We start from the raw sequence: 10,588 nt of genomic DNA, 5'->3' as shown, positions 1-10,588 counted from the left end.
TTCAGAAAAATACATCTCAACCGAAATATATCCATATAATGTAATTATGTAATTATATCAGCCTCCCTTTAATAGGTAACGATTCGACAGATTTAGGCACGTTGTGTCCCATGTTTGTCCCTTTTATTTATCATATTTCTCCATTCAGGCAAGGGTCAACATATGGGACATTTTCTTAAAAATGTGGACTAAATGTATTTGGTATGAAATGTTTTTTTCGTATATGGAATGAAACAATATATGTTGTTAGTCCAGCAAGTTTAACAATCAAATGCTGTAAAATGAAGGTAAAGATAAGTAACTTTTTATACGAGACCTTATACAAACATTATCTCCACATTTTATCAAAATAAGCAAACAATAAATCATTGGCATTGATAATAACTTTAGATTACTGAATAAATAAGCGTTCCTTCGAATCAAAAAGCCTTGATACTTTTTTATCAGGGCAAAGGGAGAGGGGACGTGCGCAAACAGTGTGTCCGCGCGCATCTCGTCGCTCATGAGTTTCCTGAGTCCAGCAGACTAATTAGGGATGAGATGCGTCCTGTTAAGAAACATCACATGTTTTTGCACACAGCGGCCCCCAGATTGAATTATTAAACATCAGGACAAGCAGGGGGAAGTACTGAGAGAGCTGGAAGAGCAGAGAGAGGGACAAGCTCTGTCTGTCGGTGAACACATTAATAGTATTAGATTTGTTTTTATGTGAATAGGCTATTTTTTTGCAAATATATTGAGAACCAATTTTGCCTGCTGAACAAATGGAAGCCCTGCGATACGTTTTTCTCCTGGTTTGTGCCTGCCTTATTTATCAAGCTGATGGACGCAAAAGTAAGTATAGTGCTTCTTTAAAGTTATCCAGCTGAACTGAAGTTATGATACCGTATTTTGAACAGTAAGTCGGGCGAGATCTGATATAGAAATATTCACTGCATCATACATTTACTACATGTTCTATTATATAATATTCACACTGATTTAATCTTATGAGCCTGGTCTTAAAAGTCTGATGTCGCAGTAGATATTAAACAGGCTTTTGATATTCGATGTTTGTCTCACGGTTTCTGTTTTTAAAGCTGTTCGGTCGCTCCCTGCACTCAGAGTCCCATGAGCTTAATTAAGGCGTGAGTAATAGCAGACGGTCTCCGGTCAGAAAACTATAATCTACACAGGAGAAAAGCTATACAAATATCTCGATACAATCATGCTTATCTTAATAAAGGCCTATAATTCACAATAATGTCCAGCTGTTGTCACGATTCCAACGGGAAAAATTAAGAATCAAACAGTTCAATAACACATTTCTATTTCACATGATCAACGTGAAAATAACAACGTTGTTTTCATTATTACAATTAAATATGTAGTTTAAAATGTCCATGTTTTGCATATAGACGTCTGATGTTCCTACAAATATCTGGATTGTTTTCCTTTAATCAAATCACATAGATGGAATTTGTTGTTTCCATCTGGTAAAATATATCATCCACTCTCAAATCTAAACTAAGACAGAAGCCATGAAACAAAGGTATGGATTTAGAGAACAATATTATCGATAAATAAAAGACATTCGGTAGAATCAGTTATATTTTCCTCAAGAGAAGACCAGATATTATTATCTGGTAAATCGTGATCATCTCCCTTTCTTACAGAACAGCTGGTGTTAAAAGGTTGTTCCAATTTTTCCAAAATGTTTCTGTTTTAAGTGTTTGGCATCTCCAGTCTAAATTATTTCATTTAAAACTACCATAGAGAAAACCTGATCTCATGTTTTAGCTTCAAACGGATCCACACATAATATTCTTTCCATTCAAGGACTCCAAAGTCAGATGATTTCATTTCAAATGGTTTTTAATAGGCTTTCATTATTTTCTACACTGCATGTCTGGTGACACAGATGAAATAAAAGAAAAGAGAAGTCCTTCATTCAAAGCCGAGACATATACAATGCTTGCAGAAAACTGTTTTGAGCTGCTCTTCAAGTTTGCAAGATAAACTTAATTGGAAATTATAATTTATTATATAATGAAGACTTTTTCTGGAACTTATTTTTAGAAGAAAGATAAAGAAAAACTCCAGACTATGATTTTAAAGTTTCACTAAGGGATAGACAATCCTACAAGTTTTCCCTCAGTGATCCTCACAGCATATTTGAAGGGACCTGGGATTCTTAAAATGTGCTTTGCTCTCTCTCTCTCTCCAGCATACGGTGACATGTTCCCCCACAAGCATATGAATGCAGGGAAGTCACCATTTCCGATTCCACCAATCCCTGGCTGGGATCCAGACACCAACCCATGGGATGACTACCTCTACCCTCCACTAAACCCGAAGCCAAACGAACTCATGCACCACAAAGGTGAGTAACGTCATCTTTGTCCTCTGGATTCATCCGGTTATGTTTTGAATTTTTCACATGAAATACCAACTTTTCTGCAGGTAAACCAAAGGTTCATCTGACCAGCGACGGCCCGGCTCTCAATGGCTCTTGCATCTCCTTCACCGCGAAGCTGGAATACCCTCCATGCCAGAAGGAAAATGCCAACGGGGACATTGTTTGGGATGAGCACTGTGAGGACGGTACGGACCTCGAGGCCTCAGGTGCTGCCAAAAAGCAAGGCCAGGCCACGCCCTCCAACACATTGCATCAGCGTCCACTACAAAACACCACTGCATCATATGAGACAGCAATAATAAAAAGAATTAGGGTCAACAAACTGTAAACAGAACAGACATATAATCAATTTATAAAGTTGATATGTTGAAGATGCGTATGCCTTTACACATCCAGCAGACAAAGAGCAACATTAGCATTCATTTGGAGTTGTGCTTCTGTCCACCTGGTGAATTTAAGTCCAATATTCACTCTCCTTTTAGCTCGGTCACCACCAACTCCTGAGGGAAGAACCCTGCTCTTCAGCAGTTAAATGCTCTGCTATGCACCAGCTAGCCATTGACTTAGTCTATCTACTCTATCTGTTTGGTCGAGTGGATTTACTTTAGTTTTTTTGAAAACAACTGCCTGCTCCTGCTAGAAACAAGGATGGTGAGACCGAACCAAAACAATTAAGTTGCAGGCTGTAAAACCAAAACAATGAAGGCTGAAAGAGGCTAAAACTGTCCATAGAGCTGAGAGGAGCTGCAAAACTGGGAGATGATTATCTATGGGATTTGTCACTGCACACAACGCCTTTCACATTATAAGTAGTCATTTGACCTATTGTTGATATAGAAATATAAATGCAGAGACATTTTTTTTGTTTTTAAATAACACAACCTCCCTCTCTTCTCTTCTGAGCAGCCAATGGACAAGTGCATTCTGGCTACGTGTACAACTGGACTTCCTGGTTGGACGACTATGGCTTTGGAAAGTGTACAGACGTGAAAAAATGCAATGTGTTCCCCGATGGGAAGCCCTTCCCTCAGAGCAACGACTGGAGCCGCAAGAGCTACGTTTACGTGTGGCATGCAATGGGTGAGACACGCAGGTTTTCAGTTTTGCACACCTGCACGTGCGAAAAACAAAATTAGTAACTGTTTAACCCTCAATCCGTCTTCTCTGTTTGTCCCAGGCCAGTACTTCGAGACATGCGACGGTTCCTCCTCCAGTTTGACCATCAACACCACCAACATCCCTCTAGGTGCAGAGGTCATGGAGATCATGGTCTACAGGAAACGTGAGCGCAGGAAGTACAGCCCCCTCACCACTGACAACACCGTCTTCTACGTCACAGGTGGAGACAAACTCAAACATGCAGCTCATGCAACATTCAACATGTTTTAGCCAAACAGACAGATACAAACACAAGGAGAAACCTTGAGAATTGATGATGTATTACTCCCCCTACCCCACTCTCTCTTAGATAAGATCCCAGTTGCAGTTGACATCTCTCAGAAGACTGCGGTCAACCAGTCTGAGAATGTTTTCTTTCGTGGCGAGGACGTGGTCTTCAAAGTCCAGCTCCATGACCCCAGCGGCTACCTCAAAACCGCAGCCGCCATTGACTACATCTGGGACTTCAGAGATGGCAACCAGCTGGTGACACACCGCGACGTGACCACACACGCCTACAGCGTGCTGGGGAGCATGAGTGTGAAGCTGGTAGTGGAGGCAGCGTTCCCTGTAGAGTGTCCGCCCACCTCTGCCACCCCGACTCACACGAGCGCCACGTCATCACCTCCCACAGGTACTGGGCACAGACACTTAGATATGACCCAAGGTGAAACATTTCCTACTCATTTCAATTCATAAAATTATATTTAATCAGGCCATAAACCACTTTATGCAAGTTAGTCTGGAGGCGCTTCATTCATTCAGGTATTCATGTAGTCACACTGGAACAAACATAACGTGCAAGCCGACACTGCACAGCTGACTAGTACGCCAGTAAAAATACTGTAATATACGCAATAATGGACAGTAATATAAAACAGATTTATGTCTTGATTATGGTCTAGTAAGTAAAGATGATCAGTTTACATAAATGACTAAAACCCCTGTTTTCTTACTTACAGCTACATAGCAATTCAGATAGTTTTGTTTTTTGAGATCTTTAATGATTATTCAGGGGCTGTTTCTTGCTGCATTGCTTTTGATAACACAAGCTACTGTTGAATTATTTTAATGTCATTTTCAATGCCTTTGGAGCAAAGAGTGAATGAACCAAAACTATCAGCATGGTCCATACCACAAGAGGAAAGTAAGACAAGGCAAAGCTGCAGAGCCCGTTGAAGTGTTACCTCACAAGATGTGTCATAAATGTTTTCCTGTCTCTTGCTCCAGAGGCTCCCTCTCCTCCACCTCCTGGTACTCATGCTGGGACTGTCAAGATGGAGACAACTCAGGGTGAGCTCCATAGCTAACAGTGTATTTGTTTATAAGAGAGAAAGAGAGCGACTGAGGAAGTGTGTGTGTCCGAGCAGGAGCTCCTTCAATATTAATGAAGACCAAATAACTTGCATCACATACACTCACATTCTTGTCCAGTGAGTCTATATCTTGTCCCTTTTTTCCTGTTTCAGTGCCACCCAGCACCCGCCAGCCCCTTCCTTCCTCCTCCTCCTCCTCTCCTACTGCCATGACAACAGGCCAGCCCACCACGGAGACCCTCTCCCCTACTGTTGCCAATGCGACCCCGGAGTCAAACCCCACAACCCTGGCCTGGCTCCACACCAGGAACCTCAACAGCAACGGGTGCTACCGCTACGCCTATGGGACCTTCACGGGCAACATCACCATTATCGGTAGGTGTTAGACTGCACTTTCAAAGCGGTGCGAGCGGCTGTGTGTCACAGCGTCTTTTATGGTAGTAACACCAGATGACGCCAAAGTCAGACAATTTTAAATTGAACACATAGTGGCTTTAAAATGTAATTGGAAAAAAGCACACACTCCACTAAAAGACACTGAGCTTCATCATTTAATGTTTCAAGAAGATGATCACACATCAAAAACCAACTGCATGAATCTGCTCTCCGCAGAGCCCAACCACGCACTGACCAGCCAGTCAAACAGTCGCATTGTGGATGTGTCGGCTGCCAGAGTGACCAACACTGACATCAGCTTCCTGGTGAAATGTCTGGGCAAGTGAGTATACATGCATTACTTTATTTGAATTCAAATGAATGTTTAACACTCTTAAGTTTATATTAGTGTTTCTCTTGACTGCTATGCGGTGAAATCCAAAATTGTGTCCCTTTTACTCTCAGTAATTGCAAATAAAATGTTTTAAATATTTATAGCTCATGAAAATAAATCAATACAACACAGAATTAAATGACTTGCAGTTACATTAGACTTCAGTGATATACTGATTATTTGAATTATATTGTAGTGATACAAAATCACAGTTCAAAATTCCCACAATCACGATAAGTAAACTAGGAAATTAGAGATTTACGTTACTTGTTCTATGCAACAGATGTTAGTCATTTTCTGCTACGGCACATTAAAATGATTCTTAAAGGAAAAAGGTTTTAGAAAAAGTAAAGGATTGTTGGTTTTATTCAACCCTTCGTCTTTCCATCCCCTCATCCTCAGCATCCCCACTTCAGCCTGCACCATTGTGTCAGACCCCACCTGTACTCAGGTGTACAGCATTATGTGCGATGACGTGCCGCCATCGTCGGAGTGTGAAGTGCATCTCAGGCGGACTTTTCCTGAGCCTGGCACCTACTGCGTCAACATCACCCTGGAGGACTCCAGGAGCCTGACCCTGACCAGCACCACCATCACCATCAACAAGTCCCAGGATACACCTGGTCGGTTACACAAAGACATTCATTTTGATATCCTACGCAAGCTTTAACAAGCAGCTTTGTAGATGCTGGATGGATTGATGTTCTCCGTCTCACTGCCGTTCTCTGTCCCTGTAGTGTCCAAGACTTCACACACTGCAGAGGTGGTGCTCTCTTCGACCGCTGTGCTGGTGGCCGTCTTTGCATTCGTTGGCTATTTGGTCTGCAAGTAGGTAGTCCTACAACTGACTAGTCTTAAAGTTTCTCCTTATACACACACACACACACACACACACACACAATGTCTCAGTGCCATATCTTTCCATGTCATTTTTCCCAACAAACACTCCCCTCTCTTCCATCCTCTCATCCCTTACTTCGCTCCTCCCTCTCTCCCAGGCGTTACAAGGTGTACCGTCCCATTCGTAGGTCACTGTTGGAGGACGCCAGCGGCCACGCTGGGGTCAGAGGACGCGTGGTCCGTTTGAGGGAGGCACTCTTCCCCTCCAGCGAGGAGAGCCATCACCTGCTGACTGAGAGACGCCCTGTGTAGGCTCCATAGCTCCAGCTCCTTGTTCTGCATAGTCATTGGATGAGGTAGTTGCTAGGAGATGAATTTGGCTCAAATCATGGCTGTTTTCTGATAAAAAGAATTGCTTTATTGCAAATTTTGTGCCATGTGCTGCTTTACAGTACTGTTTGAGATACTAATCTACAGTTTAGTATGAAATCCGTGAGATGGTTCTCCAATATAAAATATATACTAGTGACATTGCATGCTCTTCCTCATTAATTGATAGAATTTTAAAGACAAAAAAAAACTAATTCAAGAAATGTACTGAAAACTTGAGCCGAGGACTAATAAAAAAAGCTTGTGAACTAACCACTCATCTTTTGACGATAGTAATGTCTTTGTCATATAAATTCTCTTAACCTTGGTTTAGTACAACCACAAATGACCCACAAATTCTACTTCAGTGATTTTAAGTCAAGGTTAAAGCTATAAAAGGTATTATGGATGGTGATCAAATAGCTCCAGGAACAGCTCAGAAAACCCAAAATAAAATGTGGCCATTTTGTGGTCATGTACAAATGTCGGTGCCATTTTAGGGCCAGTTTGATCCCTTTGCATGGCACACACTTTATATATTATTCCTGTATAGTACAATTATGTTGCTTGTCTTGCATACTCCCTGCAAAAAAAAAAAAAAGGTAAACCATAAGTAGTATATTGAAGAGATTCTAGATTCCTAGGTACTTTTAGCTAAGAACGTAAGACTCCGTTAAGTCTTCACGACAGAACTTCTCTTAACCAAGGAGGAACCAATCCAAACCAGTTACAAAATAAATAATTAGTCATTGTGTGATTTCTGGTTCCATCATTGATCGAGCACAGTCTTCCATATTTGTTCCATAAAGTGTGCCAGTCAGACATTTCTTTATAACAAAAGAAAGAGAAATAAAGTACAAACACCACAATTTAATTATTTTTTTTGTTTTATTCAGAGGCATTTGACAAGTGGAGCCGTGTGTGACGGGGAGGTGAAGGGGCATAAGCATGGCTGCAGAGAGGGGGTGAAGGGAATATCATGCTGAAATTAGATCGCTTTTCCAAAAAACTCAGAGACCCAGTCCCTCATATCTGTCTCATACCAAGATTTTCCACGTTACACAGCCAAGAAATGCTAACAGAAGAAAAAGCTACTGAATCAGCGAGTGAGTAGCATCTGTGAAAGACAAATAGGGAAAAAAAGACAGGACTTGTATCTATTTTGAAGTCTTTCAAATCGGCAACAAAAAAAGGCAGGCCCTTTTTTTTTTTTTTTTTTAAACTGTATTTTCTCGTTTTTTAACTATTGAATGCAAAATCAAACACGTGATTTGACCTTTTTCACAAAAAACCCAAGCAAAAGTTCAAATACATGTAAGCCACACCACCAAAAATAGAAAGCAGAAAGAAATAATTATCGGTTGAGGATTTCAATTGAGCCAAAAAGAGTACATATAAACACTGGCAAAAGAAAATATTTGATCACTTTCGATTATTCTCTCAATTCTAAAGAGTACATGATTTTAGTTTAAGTTTTCATTCATATCTGGGTAAGCATGGGGAGCCATAAAGGAGGGTTGGGGGGGGGGGCTAAATTCTAACAAATAGAAGAATGCCTCTACTTCAAATACGTGTCTAAAGAGGTAGATCAAAACAAACTGCGGAGGAGGAGGAGGAGGAGGAGGAGGAGGAGGAGGGGAAAAGGGTGGAGAGGGTGGTTTGGCAGGAAGGAAGCGGGGATTTAGGAGGTGTCGGGGATATTTTTAAGTATCACTTGTGCCCCCCTCAGTTTAAGCGCGGTGTTAGGATGGCGCACCCGTGTAGAAAGAAATGTTCGGGGGGACTGAGGTATCAATGCGGGCTGGCGCTCAGTGGGGGCAGGGTGGGGTGCCTCAACAACCCCCCACCCCCTCAGCTGAGGTAGACGGCGTTCTACTGTGGAAGCATGGACACACTCGACTTTTGCCACAATCAACATATTTACATTCGGCATGAAGAGACAAATGAAATAAAATTGTATATTTACGTTTTGGATTCCTTTCCTCTTTTCTTTTCTTCCCACCCACCCTCCCTCCCCAGTCAGGGTTCATTCAGTATTTTTTGTGCCTTTTCCGGCTATTTTCCCTGTTTGGACAACAAATTGGAACATCAAGTTACATTTGTGGGTGACAGAGAATGTCTTGTTTAAATCATTTTCTTATAGCGCAAAAAAAAAAAAAGAAAAAGAAAAAGAAAAGTTATGCGTCCATCAGTGTGACTCCCCCTACCCTCACCATGCAGTGAACAACGTTGACTTAATGGCCTGGCTACAAGGGCCACTCCGAACTGACAAAGCTTGTATCTATGAAAATAAACCTAGTCGGGCTTGGACCTTTGCTAAGACACCATCGTCAAGGTGGCGGCAGATGGCCTGGGAACAGAACAGACAAAAAAAAAAAAAAAAAAAGATGCTCTGCTGACTGAAGGGCAGCTAGAGAGGAGACCATTACGGTCCACACTGCACTGCCCACTGATCACGGCCCTCCTAGGAAGGCAAAAAGGACTTTTGACAAATTAAAGTACCATTACCAATAATGTCAATCCCAAAACTAAATGGCATTGCTGTAATTATGTACGGTTGGCATTATTTGCATGTCTTCGATGTTTTGTACTTATTTTCAGAAAAATGGTGGACCCTCAGGGGAAAAACTGAGGTGATTTTCTCTCGATACTCCTGTCAGCCGCCAGCTGAGGGGGCGCCAACTCTTGCTCGGGGCTTCTATGTACAAATAGACTTTATGTACAGGGTCATCTTAAGTCACACATACACATGAACAATGCCACCTAAAGCACCAGAGTTGAAGGCAAGGTCAGTTGGCAGCTGACCAAATTTTAAATTTTCTTAAAAAAATAAAAATGTTCAAAGACTATCAGCTTTATAAAGTATACAAAATACCACAAAAGCAAAATAAAAAAAGAAAGGAACATTTTTTCATATATATAATCATTTTCTTTTCTCTTCTGAGGTACTAGATCCTGAGGTAGTTAAGTAAAATGCATATTAAATTGGTTTTCCTGGGCAGCAGCAGTTCGGCACCGTTTCCCTAAGTGTCAGTCATGGCGCTGCCCTCACCTCTAAATATATATTCATCTATGTATATAGGTCTATCTATAAAATGCATCCAAATTTATAAAATGCCACTATCATTACAAGGGCAGGACGCCCAATATAATCCACCCTTTCAGGGGTCCTGTCCTGAAACAAGAATCTTTCCCCTAAACATGGCCAACCCTCCCCCAAAATAAACCTCTCTGTTGGTCCAACCAGGACCTTGATAGCAATGCCTTTTTCTTTCCACAGAAAACTCATGAAAAAGCTTCATCAACCAATTAAACACTAAAAGAAAAGAAAAAAAAAAAAAAAGAAAAAAAAAATCTGAAGTCAACCAAAACATCCTGTCAGGTTTGAAGTACCACACCAATGAGGCGATAAGAGGGGGATCCTTACTTCTTCTTTGTGATTCTAGTGTAAAAAGAGGACCAAAAAAAAATTAAAAAAATTCAACACACCCGTGGGGGGAGGAGGAGAGCGGTCGAGGGGTGCGCACATGTGAGGGCCGGTGACGTTGTTGAGAGCCCTCAGAAGTACTTTCTCAGAGATGTACAGAGCTGAGGTGGGTGGAGGTTTAGAGGCGTGGGGGCCTCTTTTTAGCCACACTTGAAAGTTCATCAAGTAAGACAAGAAGGGGTAGATGTTTGGTTGGGTTCTGGTAACCCGTGACCCCCTGAGATGAGCGTTACGACCCCTCGTCGTCCTCG

General features: G+C 41.6%; 1 protein-coding gene across 1 annotated transcript; it reads left to right on the top strand.

Annotated features, from left to right (window-relative positions):
* Window positions 1-708: 708 nt before the first annotated feature.
* gpnmb (glycoprotein (transmembrane) nmb) lies at window positions 709-7,048 on the top strand. Its single transcript, XM_079176680.1, has 12 exons — window positions 709-834; window positions 2,207-2,362; window positions 2,443-2,583; window positions 3,305-3,478; window positions 3,576-3,737; window positions 3,867-4,190; window positions 4,787-4,849; window positions 5,026-5,247; window positions 5,485-5,590; window positions 6,044-6,264; window positions 6,379-6,469; window positions 6,640-7,048. Exons 1-12 carry the CDS (start codon window positions 765-767, stop codon window positions 6,791-6,793), a joined length of 1,884 nt encoding a protein of 627 aa, XP_079032806.1. The 5' UTR covers window positions 709-764; the 3' UTR covers window positions 6,794-7,048.
* Window positions 7,049-10,588: the final 3,540 nt, after the last annotated feature.

This window comes from Pholis gunnellus (genome assembly GCF_910591455.1).
Source record: "Pholis gunnellus genome assembly, chromosome: 16".
Lineage (NCBI taxonomy): Eukaryota > Metazoa > Chordata > Actinopteri > Perciformes > Pholidae > Pholis > Pholis gunnellus.
Note: the sequence above shows the minus strand (reverse complement) of the source record. Positions and strands in the feature narration are given on the sequence as shown.

Bases quoted from the DNA above. Each gene is read 5' to 3' on its own strand.
- gpnmb (XM_079176680.1), top strand. From the start codon at position 765: ATGGAAGCCCTGCGATACGTTTTTCTCCTGGTTTGTGCCTGCCTTATT. The intron at 2,584-3,304 runs GTACGGACCTCG...TCTTCTGAGCAG, and splicing joins GGATGAGCACTGTGAGGACG to CCAATGGACAAGTGCATTCT. The intron at 4,191-4,786 runs GTACTGGGCACA...CTCTTGCTCCAG, and splicing joins CACGTCATCACCTCCCACAG to AGGCTCCCTCTCCTCCACCT.